Source organism: Tursiops truncatus, chromosome 18 (genome assembly GCF_011762595.2).
Source record: "Tursiops truncatus isolate mTurTru1 chromosome 18, mTurTru1.mat.Y, whole genome shotgun sequence".
Classification (NCBI taxonomy): domain Eukaryota; kingdom Metazoa; phylum Chordata; class Mammalia; order Artiodactyla; family Delphinidae; genus Tursiops; species Tursiops truncatus.
In genome coordinates, this window is record NC_047051.1 from 46973767 (window position 1) to 46989267 (window position 15501).

The 15501-nt window shown below is 38.0% G+C and overlaps 1 protein-coding gene across 5 annotated transcripts in view; it reads right to left on the reverse strand.

Annotated features, from left to right (window-relative positions):
- The window catches only part of KLF12 (KLF transcription factor 12), a 448314-nt gene that overhangs the window by 290261 nt on the left and 142552 nt on the right, over positions 1 to 15501 (reverse strand). For all 5 annotated transcript variants that reach the window (XM_073795297.1, XM_019921168.3, XM_073795298.1 and 2 more), the window contains exon 2: positions 15116 to 15179. In XM_073795297.1, the coding sequence (XP_073651398.1) occupies positions 15116 to 15148 (33 nt within the window). In that variant the 5' untranslated portion in view covers positions 15149 to 15179. The remainder of the gene's footprint in view (positions 1 to 15115; positions 15180 to 15501) is intronic.

Sequence of the window (15501 nt, forward strand, 5' to 3'; positions counted from 1 at the left end):
AAAATGTGCATACTCTACAATCCAGCAATTCTACCCCTAGAGATGTACTCCAGAGAAACCCTTCTACTTGTGCACCAGGACACATTTAAGTGACTGTACACAGCAGTATTGTTTAAAATAGCAAAAAAGCTAGAAAGAATAAAAATGTCTATGGCTGAAGAATGGATAAATTACAGTATGGTCATATAATATAGTTCTATTCAGTTGTGGGAATGAATAATTTTACCTACATGTATCAGTGTGGATGAATGTCAAAACACAAAATTTGAGTAAGAAAAGCCAGTTACAAAGGAAAAGAGTATAGCACTACTCATCTGATGTCCCAAGACAAGTAAAACTAAACAATATATAGTTCCTGAATACATACTTATATATGATGACAAGCATTATAAAAAGCAAGGAAAGTACAATAAAAAATGCAGGATAATGCTCATGCCTGGAACTAAAAGGGGTCTTTAAAAATATTGGAAACATTCTATTTCTTAAGTTGGGTTTCTCTTTATCATTATGTCTTAATAACTTACATATACATCCATCACATATATTCTTTTACATCTACCAAAAACTTCATAACTTCAAGAAAGCATCTACCCCTACTCTTTCAACTAGAAACACATTGTTTAAATTGATTAAATAAGAATTTTCAAAGTTATTGATTCTGAAATAAAATGACTGTTAGCTAGAATTTGCTTTGTTAAGACTACATAGTCATCACACAACACAAGCAATTATTTTAAGAATCAAAATTTAATTTGCAACACCAAAGCATAAGAAGAAGAGTAGAGGGGAAATCCTTAGAACACTCAACTTATCAAACTAAAAAAAAAAAAAAGTATATTATCCATTAAAAAAAATCATGTTGCTAGATACATTAATATAAAATTTTGGGGCTACCACAGATGCATAGACTAATAATCATAAATAGTATAGGAAAGTACCCTCTTAATATTTGTTATTTTATTTAACCATAGTCTGAGCAGTAAATTCAGAATATTTTTGCCATGTCATCAGCATAGTTGTGTAGGGTAACTGTTTAGGAAAATCCTGCCTTGCCATTTTCCACATATTTAGCTCCTGTAAACCAGACCTTTTCCCTCAACCACTTTTCCACTTACTGGAAAAGTCAACCTTAATAAATTTTCAGTGTTTCAGGTTTTGTGTGACCCATTTGCCAACTTTTCAGGGCCTCATCTTTGTCACTCTTCCATCGCACATGATGACATTCTTTAACACTTTTTTCAAAGGAGGAAAAAGTGAGAGATCAGACTCATTTTCTTTCTCATTCTCTCTTTTATCCTCATTCATCCTCCATCCATCCGTTTATTCAAACGTCCATTAAAAAGATATCCATCCATTTTGCTTTAAAATCAAAAACAGGCAAAAGTTAAACCTACTTGCTTAAACTGGGTTTTAAAAATCTGTGAACTACAAGTCACCACATTCCCTTTAGCCTTCCTTTCTCCCAAATCTACCCCTCTACACTGGGCTATGTAACCTTCAGCAAATTGCTTCATTTTTATTGATTTTTTCCTCCTATTTACATTAATCCACTTGAATGAGATATTTCTTATAGAAACATCCAACTCCAAATTTCTACATTTCTAAGCTGTATGTTTGAAATTTTCAGCATTGCTTGAGAAGAAAAATCTAGAAAACAGCTACTCTTTTTTTTTTATTTTTTTAATTTTTATATAATTTTAAAGGTTACTTTCCATTTACAGTTATTATAAAATATTGACTACATTCCTCATGTTGTAAATACATCCTTGGGCCTATCTTACATCCAATCGTTTGTACCTCCCACTCCCCCATCCCTGTACTGCCCCCCCTGCCCACTGGTAAGCACTAATTTGTTCTCTGCATCTGTGAGTCTGGAAAGAAGCTGCTCTTGAGGGCAGCAATAACATCATCCCTTTGAAGCACAGACCCTGCATCCTGAACTACTGAACAAGACTGAGCCAACATAAAAAGAATAACAATTTGCTAACCCACTGGTCCCATTTAGTCTCCCCTCTCACCCGGTCAACATATTTCAACATGGAAAGAGCAGCTAACGTTACCAGCAGTTTCTGCTGGGGCTTTAGTAGTATCTGTTTCACAGTTAGAGGCAAAGTAAGATGGAGACTTAATTTCTCATTCAAAAAGCACTAGAGACTTCTCCACTGTAATTAAATTCTTACATACAACAATGTATATTGTTTCTGGCAGAACAAAAAATAAATGCTGTTGCATAATTGATTAGAACCAGGGAAGAGACCTCAATTCACACTGAGTTGCAACACAGAAATCTCTTGGCCTTTTCTCTCTTTGCCGCCCCTTGATTATTTACACCAAGCTGGCCAGAAGTGGGCTGGGGAACTGCCAGACTGCATGCCCGGGGCCACCTCCGAATATCTGATATCTCAGTTTTTCTTCAAACTCTATGAGGAGAATTAAGAAGTGAGGTGGGGATACAGTGATTACCTAGTTAGACAAGCAAGCATTTCAGATGCATAAATGTCCTAGAGTAGAACCAGAAGAAATTATAAATGGAAATCATTTAGTTGCTTAAAACAATAAATTCTGCTTACTCTCCTCTACCTGTAATCACTCAACCTCTCTTCCCACACAAATATCGTCACAAGTAGCTCCTCCACAATTATTTCTCTACTGGGGCCTTTCTAAATGGCACTTTTAGAAATGATGTACAAATAAATGTTTCGAAACAAAGATTAAATGTACGCCGTTCTACTAACTGCAGTGCAACCTTACGCAAGTCCCTCAGGATGTCAGAGAATGATAAAGGTTGTCATGGATGGAAATAACGTATCTAGCCAGAAGCCAGACACCCACCTATTTCCATCATTTTCTCCTTTTTAGAATGAGTATATTCTGGAGGAGAGAAGAGTTTACAAGCATAAATAAGATACTCTGTCCTTCATATCTATAGGCTGGCGACATTAATCTCCGTGAAAAGTAGTCACCACTGGAAAGAACTGAGTCCACAAAGGGAATAACCAGATAAAGTGTCTCAATTCATGTGATCCTGGTGTTTAAGGACTGTGAATTCGATCTGCAATTCAATTTAAAAGGAATGGAGTAATTAAATTTAAAAAGTAATTAAAACTCAGAAAAATCTAGCAAGCGTTACCCATAAACTAGAATCAGTCAACCTCTCTCTTCCACACACACACACACACACACACACACACACACACACCCCATGTAAATGTAAAAATATAAACTGGCATATTCTACCAGTATCTGAACTTCTTTTAGCAACCTAATTGTTCTTACTCTCTATCTGATTAGAATGCTATTTCTGAATTTACTCTAAATCACAAATCAGAGTCAAGTCCTTTCTGGGGTTATGGATGGAATTCTGGGAACTGAAGGCAGGTTACCTTCAAAAGCTTTTCTTCTTTTTCCCCCCGAACCCAGTAAAGGGCTAATACCCTCTCCCTGTCTACCTTCACCCACCTCTCCAAATGCTCTCCTTTACTTCTGTTCCAGGAAGGCCCATCATACAGGATTTCCTGGTCCTGCATCAGGGCTCAACACAGACCTCCGGGAAACCTCCCAGCACAGGAGAGTCGACTTGTGAGATAACGAGCCACTTGCCCTTCCAGCCTGTTGCACAGGCCTCACCTTTCTTGGTGCCAGCATGCTCCTACTTCGGCAGTCCCGCTGGTGTTGCCCTTTGCCCTCTGACACCACCCCCCGCCGCCCCCCATCCTCCCCTCCAGTATTAGCACCTCCTGTCCGGAACCGGGCGTGAATTAACATATGCCTCCTCGTTAGCTGCTCTCCAGCAATTCTGTTCAGTTACAGCCTGTCACCCTCACCTCTAACGTACGCTGGCCCTGGCATCATTCATTCTTACTCTGGATATAATCTCTCAATCTCATTCTTGCTCATAATTTTACTCTGAACTTTACTAGCTGGATAAGCCCCTAACATCCGGATGACCCACCTAATTTCCACCATTTTATATCAGAATCTCCCCTCTTCTCACGCTATGTTCGATCTTCCTATGCTCTCAAAGCTCCCCATGGCCACACGGCCCTGGCTTGAGCCTGACCGTTCTACATTATAGATGGACAGGCAAAATCCAGGGCGCAGAGTGATCTCAGCTACTACTGACACCAAAAACGAGTCAAGTACCACATGAGGCCACAAACGATCCTGCCGTTCCTCAAGAGGTGAGCAGAGCTCAAAAACAGTGAATCCAGGCAGGTGGTTGTCCAGAGCGGGTGAGACTTCTCTGTGTGCGACATCATCTCTACTACAAGCCTGGGTCCCAAAGACAGTGCTTCCGTCCTCGGACGGGAATGGAAGGATCAAGGAAAGAGGACGTGGATCAGAAAAGGTACGACATACAACACTCAGGTGGAGGGAAGGGTGAGGAAGGAGACTCCTGCAGGAAAATGGGGAGAACAGGCAACGTGGGACTCAGTGCTGGGTATGAACTGTCACAGCTTAGCTGAGCTCCACCTGCATGGTCCAGCACTGTCTTCCCTGCAGGGTTCCACAGCTCCTGGGTTATAAGGGACACCGTGGTGAGATGCAGAAGGCAGAAGTGCGGCAGCCCTCGTGTTCTCACCACACTTGGAAGATCAATGCAGGGCTCAGGGGCGGGTGCAGCTCGTGCCCGCTGTCACTCTGTGCTTGCACACCATGCTGGCTCAGGGGTGGAACGAGCCCCCAAAATCTCCATCAGCTTATCTGATTCTCACACGAGATACTTGTGACTCGGAGAAGGCGCCAGCTTCCCCTGCAGTTCGCAGCATCCTCGAGGAGACGGAGGCTGGTGAGCAGTGAGGAGTCTGTGTGGACTCAGCTCACCCTCACGGCTTCCGTTCATCCCTGCTCTCCAGCACCTCCTGTCACCCTTTCTTCCTGACTGCGTGCCCTGCTGACGTCAGGCCTAGCACCCAAAATACAGAAGCAACAACCACACCTAACTTGCCTAACTAGCTCCTAAAATCAGACGAGGTCAAATCCTGATACTAAATTCCATATTCTCTACCATTCCCGTGGTTCTGTTCCTCTGAGCCAACCCTAGCTCCAGGAAAAAAGCATGTTGAATATGAATAACCAACTGATTCTTAAATTGGAATATTTGTGAGTCTTACTTCCATTAGGCCTTAAGGTATACTAAGGACTAAGCTATAAGATAAAGAATCATACTCATTGTTGAGTCAATAATCATTCATGATTTTATTAAACAAAAGTCTCTTTAGAGAACAGTAAGAGATTAATTCTCAGCTAACATCAACTGGAGAGAGGCGAAAGAGGTTACAATTTTTTTTAAATGCACAGATGTTGTTAATAACAAAATTAACCAGATAGATATTATATTTCAACAAATGCTTTCAATAATCAATCACTACGTTGCTTTAATACTCTGATGTTCTCATTAAATCAAAACTGGTTAACTAAAATGTTTATGTTTAAAAGATGCTCATATCATTTTTATGATCATTCCTGAAAATTTCTAGTAAAACGCATTATATAAACTACTTGGGTAATGTACTCTAAATAGGATGACATAAAGCTTAGCTGAAGAGCCACTATAATCAAAGGGCCGGAGAATGAAAATGAGAGAGAGAGAGAGAGAACACAAAAGTACACCAGAGCATGTGAGACAGAGAGAGAGAGACATAAAAGGGGAGAGAGACAGAGGGGGAAGCAAAGAGAAAATCATTTGCACACATAAACGAGCCTCAACAGATTTTAGCTGAAATATTTAATGGTATCACTGAGTATTACATTTATCCTTAACTCCAAAAGGAAATTTTGCAGGGCACTTTTGTGACCAAGAGAAAGAAAATATACTTTTGTGTTTACTTAGAATTTTTTTTGAACAAAAAAATTGTGACTTTTACTATTTCTTCCAGAAAATGTGACACCATCATTCGAGGCCCAGGTCAAAGGTCACTTCACAAGTGAAGCCATCACCAGCTCCCTAGGTTTCATTATATATATATTGTAGCACTAATCATATCAGATAGTAGTAGCTCATTTGCCTGTCCCTGAGATGATGAAGCCTTGAAAACAGGGTCTAAATATAATTTGGCTTTGTAGGCCTGTGTCTAACAAATAACATACTCTAAGTATAAGATTACTAGATTCAATCAGACTACAGCATAGGTGTCATGATTAATTTAATGTATCAACTTGACTGGGCCACAGGGCACCCACGTTAAACATTATTTCTGAGTGTGCCTGGGAGGGTGTTTCTAGATGAGATTGGCATTTGAATCAGTGGACTCAGTAAAGCAGATGGCCCTCCTCAGTGTGGGAGGCCATCGTCAAATCTGTTGAGGGTCTGAATAGAACCAAAAGTGGAGAAAGGGAGGATTAGTCCTTTCTCACCTGCTTAAGCTGGGACACTGGACTTCTCCTGGCCTTGGATTCACACCACCGGCTCCCCTGGTTCTCAGGCCTTTGGACTTGAACTGGAACTACACCACTGGATTTCCCAGGTCTCCAGCTTACAGATGGCAGATCACGGGACTTCTCAGTCTCCATAATCACATGAGCCAATTTTTACGATAAATTACATATATTATATATATATGTATATATACACACACATATATATGTGTGTATGCATATATATATATATATATATATATATATATATATATATATATATATATCCTATTAGTTCTGTTTCTCTGGAGAACCCTGCCTACTACAAAATAAGCTGTCAACATTCTGTGAGGGAAATGAATAGCATGTGTACCAACCACTGGAGCATATCCAGTGAGTGCAAGGATTTTATTTCCTCCGAGAGAAAGCCAGAGGTATCTATTTCTTATCAATACAGAGCAACAACTTAGAAGTCCCCAGTCAGATCCTGAAACTGGAAGCTGACATACTAAGTCAGAGACCCGGTACCCCCTGGTATGCAGGTATGTTCCAGCAGTATCCTCAGTCCAAGGAAACAATATAGATACAATTACTGGCCTGAACAGCAAATTTTCCTAAAGCCAAATGGACATAATTAACGTGACTTAAAATGAGGAAATGGCTATTTTAACGAGCACTTAGTAACTACCAGACAATATGTGAACGCTTTAGCATTTTACTCACTTAACTTGCATGACAACTGTATGGACGAGACACTACTATCATCATCATCATCATCATCGTCCACATAGCACTGGTGTGACAATGAGCTACAGAAGCAGGTGAAGCCCTGGCAGAGCTGGGATTGAAAGCCAGGAGGCCTGCATATAGAGCCAAGCTCTTAAACACGTCAGCAAGTTCAACAGTCTCCATGGGTCCCTTTAATGTACCTAAAATACTACCTATTAGAAACGGTGATGTTAAGGCATTTTTATACCCTTCCTTTAAAACTCACTGAAAACTTTTAAAGCCAATTTAGAAAAAACAAACAGAGAAAAACTCCATCTTAAGTGAAAGTAAAAACAGTCAGAAACTCAGACTGCCAATCAAAACATACTCATCGAAGACTGTGAAATCTCGGAGTCCTCGGGGAACGGATACATACCTCCCCAGACCTGGAGCAATTTCCTAAAAGTGAAGATCACAGCGATGAAAGGCCTATCCCGTGAAAGCAGAGAAAGTGGTGCTAGGAGAGCAAACACACAGATGCAGCATTTTCTAGAGTCTAGCTCCATCATCCAGGGGGTCACTGAAGTGCCAGAAGTGCAGGAGCCTTTGTCTCCAGAGGCTCTGCTGTACAAGGGCAATTGAGGGAGGACTCTGGAAGTAACACCTTTATTTAGAGTATCTGAAACAAGAAACGCAAGACAAAGATTTGGACTCATCTAGCACATGCGCAAAACTGTTGGTGCCCCTGTCCACAATACTACCTGCCATACTGGAAACTACCGGCCCCATTCAAAGATAGGTAAAAACCAGAGAGAGGCCACAAGGGAACTGTGCATGAAAGCAGCAAATATTAAAAGCCAGAGAGAAATGCAAGCAAGAGGCCAGTGAAGAACAAACACCGCAGGAAGAATTACCCAAGGAAACAGATGAAGAATTTGGATAAATAGCACCTCTTCACAGGCTCAAAAATAATAATGGTTCAAACAAAAGGGTCTTGCTTTAAAAGAAAATAATATTCAGGAAAGTACAGGGCTCAAATGTTAAAATGCAGGACATGTGAAACAGATGAAAGTAAGCAGACAGAGTTATGAAATACTACAGAGATGATAATTAACTCCAGGAACTAAAAAGTAACAAAGAATTTGACTGAAAAGATAGTAAGAAAAAATGTTGACTGGGAAAGCACAGTTAAGTGAAATAAAAACGTTAAAGGTGAAGACCACAGATACAAAACGCCAAGAAGAAACATTATACCTATCCTCAGGGTTACTAAACAAGAGAACAAAGAGAAAAGACACCTTAAATATAATATTTAAATCTGAAGACATAAAAACAGAGTCTACTTCTCAGAGCTGAATGGGAGGATCCAAGAAAAACTGACACAGAATGATAAAAACCAAGAAGCAAAACTGATGAAGTTACTGAACTTCTAGCTTACTAAAAATAGTCCATGGACATCTGAACAAAAAGCAAGACAAGAACAAGCGCAAAGACCAGTTTGCTTCAGCCTTCACAGTGACACCAAATACCAGATGACAGTAAAGTAGTGTTTCCATATTTCTGAGAAAAATAAGAATTAATACTAATTGGCTTTGATAATTACAGTTAACAATCAGAAAATAAATGTTAATAAACCTAAGTTTTAAGAAGATAGTAAAACAAGAAGAGGGAAAAGAGTTAGAAATGTCATTAATTTACCCATCTTTCATAGCAACAAGTCAAAAGATGTTGTTTGAAGTTAAATTCAGTCATTAAAAAAAACCACAGAATTATCAGAACTCAAAGCTTTTTATTTTCTTTTTCTCTTAACTCTCAAATGATAGCATCACTTTGGTGAAAGGACGTTAACTTGAAAATAATAAATTCCTTTGGTTTAAACTCAGCTTCTATTTCTTCCATTACATCAGAAGCAAACAAAAATAACTCTATATTAGAAATACAAAGTACAAATATGATCCTATTTTTGTAAAACCATCTCTCTTTACTTGTATATACGTACACAGAGAGGCTGCAAATAATGCTCACCAAATACTAATAGGTGTGAGACAGGGAGGTGATGGGACTTTGCATGCTTTAATGTTTTAAAATGAGCAATACATCATCTTTTCAAAGAATAAAGCCATTATTCTACTTCAATAACTGCATAATCTTTCTCAAATCCCTGTATATCATTTTGTTCTCGTATCCCAGGTCTAAGAAATCAGACACCCAAGGGTGACGGGACTTCACCGAAGAATGACCTCACGCAGGACTATATTTTAATAAATATGCTCTACACCTACTAGTTTGGATCATTATCACATCTACTGATTAGGCTCAATAAAAGGAATAACTTTTAATATAACTAGATATGCCTGGAAACAGGATGAACTGCCACATGCAGTAGGAAATTCCAAGCAGTACTCAAGATATAGCGCTGAAGTAACCAACCAACTCTTATGGAAAGACAGCCATGTACCAAGCACAGATTAGAGTCAATGACCTTTGTGGGCACTTCCAATTCTGAAGATACTTGACTTTGTGATGTGACGTCATACAACAAAGTCATGAATCTCTGTCTTATGCTGTATAAATAATAGTAGCAAGCACGACCCACACTTTTAGAACTCTACAGCTCTGAATTACTTTCATAAATATGTCATATTTTCTTTCACCCCATAACAACTCTTGAAATAGGTAGGACAGGTGTTATTAGTTCCACTTGGCACTTGAGAAAATTAAAATTCAGCAAGAAGTCACTGGTCCAAGATCATACAGGCAGAGAATTGCAGAGCGAAGACTTGACTTTTTGTGATTCCATGTTTACTGCCCAGGCAGCTACTCTACATAAATGTACAGTGGCCTAGCGCTGACAATATATTTCACTTACATCAACTGGGGCTTTCTCAACAACTATGCCTACTTAGCTCAAAATGGAAGAAAGGCTGGATTGTTGCTATTACAGTCTTTCTACCTTGAGTGAAGAAAGAGTCTTGAAACTTCATGGAAAAGAAATTTAAAGTAACCACCTTATATATGCCCATCGCTATGAAGCAAACTCTTTTTCCGTAGGGAATTAAAGCTTTCCCAGAATGGCCTGCTATCATCCTCTTGCTTTCCAAATCCAAAAAAGGAAAACTTACCCACTGTTAACGCTGAATTGTTTAAGCAGCTGTTCATCAGAAGTAGTCACAGAGCAAAAGTTTGAACATGAACTCTGATAAGCTGGACTAATGTATATGCATGCATATGTTTTGGACACCTGCTTTAAACCAGCTGTTGAGAGCACTTGGGAAACATACTGAAATGGATGGAAAACAATGGAGCAAAGCCAGGTTTGTGGAGTCAGGTCCACAAACATTCACAATGAGAGCAACTGCTAAAACATGTTAAAGAGCACATAGACAAGGTTTTATGCCGATATATGTGAATAGAAAATAATGGATAACTGGAATCTTTTTAGAATTTATTTAATGTTATCTAATGGCAAATGGTAAAGCGACAAATTCAAGTGCAATGAAATGGAGTAAAAGAAAGAACTTAAAAACTGAGTAAAGAACTTAATGTGAATATATACACACACACATATTTTGATATAAATATATTTATATATTATTGATTAACTGATTGATTGACTGGTTGAAAGAGGAGATGAAGACAGCACCTGAAAATAAGACTATTGATATGGCCACAAAATAAATTTTACAAATGCTATTTAGGCTGTTTAAATATTAGAGCATAAGCAGGAAGGCATAGCATGATATTCTGTGGCTCTTGGCAAGATTTTATCACCGCTGGCAAACTGGAAATGTACAAAATAGTTTTAAGAGCCATATTCAAATCCCTTTTCAATTATGTAGACAGTGGCAATGTTGCATCCACTGCTGACATTTTAAAAACGTCATCTTAAAACTGACCTTGGGAATATACATGAAATATAGAAGAGATAAATTTCCAAACTGCAATTTTCTCTCTGAATCAGACCTTACTAAAACTAACAACACCTGATTCAAGCAGGTTTAAAAACAAGCATCAATGTACTCTTTGTTCTAAGGCATCTATAACTGAAAACACAGATTGAGAAATATAAGGAACAGCAAGAAGAAAAACATAATTCATTGGGACAAACACATTAAGTGAAATACTCACTGCTCCTTCCTCTATAAAGACTTCTGAACTCATGAATTATGAGCTATGAGGCACGATCATTTAGAATGAATCACACATAATATATTATACTTAATCAAGATAATATTTTCAGTCTACCCTCAGGGTAAGTATTAACACAAAGATTCTCTTTGCGATAATCTTCAGTTGTCATAAAATTAGTTACAGAGCAATGACACTGTCAAAATGTATAAACTTACAAAGCTGACACTGATCCATTCAAACATAAAAATTTAATTACAAATGAAAACATAAATATAAGATCAACATCATACATAAGAAAAGGGATAAGTACTTTCTGCATGATAATGAGTGAAGGTTTCCATGTTTACGCAGCGATGAGTCAGGAAAATTTGAATTTACTACATTTGCCCTATTTGTCTTAAGGAGTATAGAAAATTGTTTAACGTTACATTATACATGAAATTATCAATGGTTTGCTGGAGCTAGCTCATCTCCAGCTCATGAGAGCCAATTGTTAAATTTTAAGGAATCTTGCAAGCTCTTTGTTAAACCATTGAAACCAGCCGTAGTGGGAATATTTACACCATGGGAATTGACAAATATTACAGATCAGGCCTCCCCACCCCATGCCCTAGAGCCAGTTTACTAGCACACCACTAATCCATATACAAATAAGTACACAGTACAATTAATTCTCACAAAGTAAGTGTACCCATATAGGTAATACTGAGATCATAAAAAAGAACATTACCCAGAAATCTACCTTATATCATCTCTGAATCAAAACTCCCTCTAGAGGGCTAAAAACTTTCCAGAAACAAATACAACAAAGGAGAAATTTTAGCAAGGAAAAAAGGAAGGCTTTTTTTTTTTTTTTAAGATGCCACATACATGTAAAATCATACAGTATTTGCCTTTGTCTTTATTTCACTTAGTATAATGCCTTCAGGGTCCATCCACATTGTCACAAATGGTACGAGTTCCTCATTTTTTATGACTGAATAATACCCCACTGTGTATATATACCACATCTTATTTATCTTTTCATCTGTTGACAGGTTGTTTCCATGTTTTGGCTACTATAAATAATGCTGCAATGATCATGGGGGTACAGGTATCTCTTCAAGTTAGTGTTTTCATTACCTTTGGATATACTCCCAGAAGTGGAACTGCTGGATCATATGGTAGTTCTGTTTGTAATTTTTTGAGGATCTTCCATAATGTTTTCCATAGTGGCTGCACCAATTTACAATCCCGCCAACCAGTGCACAAGGATTCCCTTTTCTCTACATCCATGTCAGCATTATCTCTTATCTTTTTAATTGTGGCCACTCTAACAAGTGTGAGGTGATATGTCATTTCTCTGATGACTAGTGATATTGAGCATCTTTTTATGTTCCTGGCCTTTCAGATATCTTCTTTGGAGAAATGTCTATTCAGACTTAGGACCATTATTTTATTCAGTTATTTGGGGGGTTTTGCTATTGAGTAGTATGAGCACCCTCTATTCGGGGATATTAACCCCTTATCAGATACACAGTTTGCAAATATTTTTTTCCCATTCTGTAGGTTGTCTTTTCATTTTGTTGATGGTTTCCTTTGCTGTGAAGAAACTTTTTAGCTTGATGTAGTCCCACTTGTTTATTTTTTATTTTGTTGCTTGTACTTTAGGTGTCATATCCAAAACATCATTACCAAGACCTACGTCAAGAAGCTTTGTTTCTGTACTTTCTTGTAGTAGTTTCATGGTATCAGGTCCTACATTTAAGTCTTTAATCTATGTTGACTTAAGTTTTGTAAGTGGTGTAGGATATGGGTCCAATTTCATTCTTTCATACATGTATATCCAATTATCCCGGTACGATTTATTGAAGAGACTGCCTTTTCTCCATTGAGTATTCTTGGCTCCCTTGTCAAATATTAGTTGACCATATATGTTTGGGTTTATTTCTGGGCTCTCGATTCTGTTCCATTGGTCTATTTGTTGGTTTTTTTCCTACCAGTACCATACTGTTTTGATGACTATAACTTTATAGTACAGCTTGAAATCAGAAAGCGTGATGTGACATCTCCCATTTTTTGTTTCTCAGGATTTCTTTGGCTATTCAAGGTTGTTTGTGGTTCCATATAAATTTTAGAAATGTTTTTTCCTACTTCTGTAAAATACATAATTGGAATCTTGATATGGATTGCACTGACTCTATAGATGGCTTTCAGTCATATTAACATTTTAACAATATTAATTCTTCCAATCCATGAACATGAGGTACCTCTCCATTTATTTGTGTTTTCTTCAATTTCTTTCATCAATGTCCTGTAGTTTTCAGCATAGAGATCTCCTAAAATGTATTCTTTTTCATCTCCTTAAATTTATTCCTAAGTACCTTACTGTGTTCGATGCTATTGTAAATTGAATCAATTTATTCCTTTTTCAGAAACTTTGCTGTTAGCGTATAGAAATGCTAATGATTTTTGTTATGTTGATTTTGTATCTTGCAACTTTACTGAATTCATTAATCATATCTATCAGTTTTTTTGGTTGAGTCTTTAAAATTTTCTATATATAAAATCATGCCATCTGCAAATAAAGACAATTTTACATCTTCCTTTGCAATTCTGATAACTTTTTTCTTTTTCTTACATGACTGCTCTAGCTAGGACTTCCAGTATTATGTTGAATAGAAGTGGTGAGAGCGGACACTCTTGTCTTTTTCTCGATCTTAGAGGAAAAGCTTTTGTACTTCCACCACTGAGTATATTAGCTGTGGGCTTGTCACATATGGCCTTTATTATGTTGAGATATGTTCCTTCTGGGCCTAACTTGTTAAGACTTTTTATCATGAACGGATGCTGAATTGGAAGAAGGCAATTTCAAGTGAAAGATATAATCTGGAAAATCATTTGTAAGTATCTGTGAAGGTGGGCTGGCAGAAAAAGACATGATGTACATTTATTTGAAGGTAGCAGGAGAAATGGGGGAAGGAAAATATGAAACTGTATGTGTTGTGCAGCTATATAAAGAGTTATGAGGCACATGCCTCTGTACTAGACTTTATGAAATAGAAGTGGTTTAACATATTGTCATTTTCTTAGTATTAATTTATGATGTTTATATTATGACCAGTATGAAGTACACAAAAAGTTCAAATAAATACTACAAAGTGATAGCCAGCACTTGATTACTGTTGAAATTCCCAGGATTTTTTTACCCTCTAATTTACACCAGTATTTGTCTGTGAAAAAACAAAGTTAAAAGCCTTTCATAATCATCCCATGCCCTTGATGAAAGCCAGACTGCAGCTGCAAAGAGGACAGCATTGACAGCAATCATATGCCATAGAGCACTAGGATTAGGCTTCGGCTTCTGGTAGGAATTGATATATATTAAACAAAATCTGGCTTTTTTTTTTTTTGTCCCAGTGATCAGTTGTATCAAGTGTTTTTCCATTTTTTAATTATCATCTGAAAGTTGATTCTTAAACCAGCTTCAGTTCCCGAAACTGACAACAGCTAGACTTGCACAAAGAAGGGCTGCCTCTTTATAATTTTTTTTATATATTTAAGGGTTTAAAAACAAAAATTAGGGCTTCCCTGGTGGCGCAGTGGTTGAGAGTCCGCCTGCCGATGCAGGGGACACGGGTTCGTGCCCCGGTCTGGGAAGATCCCACATGCCGTGTAGCGGCTGGGCCCGTGAGTCATGGCCGCTGAGCCTGCGCGTCCGGAGCCTGCGCTCCTCAGCGGGAGAGGCCACGGCAGTGAGAGGCCCGCGTACCGCAAAAAAAAAAAAAAAAAAAAATTACACTTTATAGATAGATGAATGTCTCTAACCATTGACCTCTGTCTCACAGTCAGACAAAGAAGTGCTCTAATGAGAATAACTGCCCAAAATTAATGTTCAAAATAGGACTGCCACTGCAATTATACAGTTTGACTAACCAACCTTTATTGTTTTCCTCTTCATATGGATATTCATTCATCCATTTGTTTCCAGAGTCACATTGATCCTGCAAGAAAAGCACACACAAAAAAACCAAATAATTAGAACCAATAAGGGGTTAATATCCAAAATATATAAACAGCTCATACAACTCAACATCAAAAAATAACCCAATTAAAAAATGGGCAGAAGATCTGAATAGACATTTTTCCTAAGAGGACATGCAGATGGCCAACAGGCACATGAAAAGATGCTCAACGTCGCTAATCACCAGGGAAATGCAAATCAAAACCACAATGAAATATCACCTCACATCTGTCAGAATGACTATCACCAAAAAGAACACAAATAACAAATGTTGGCAAGGATGTGGAGAAAAGGGAACCCTC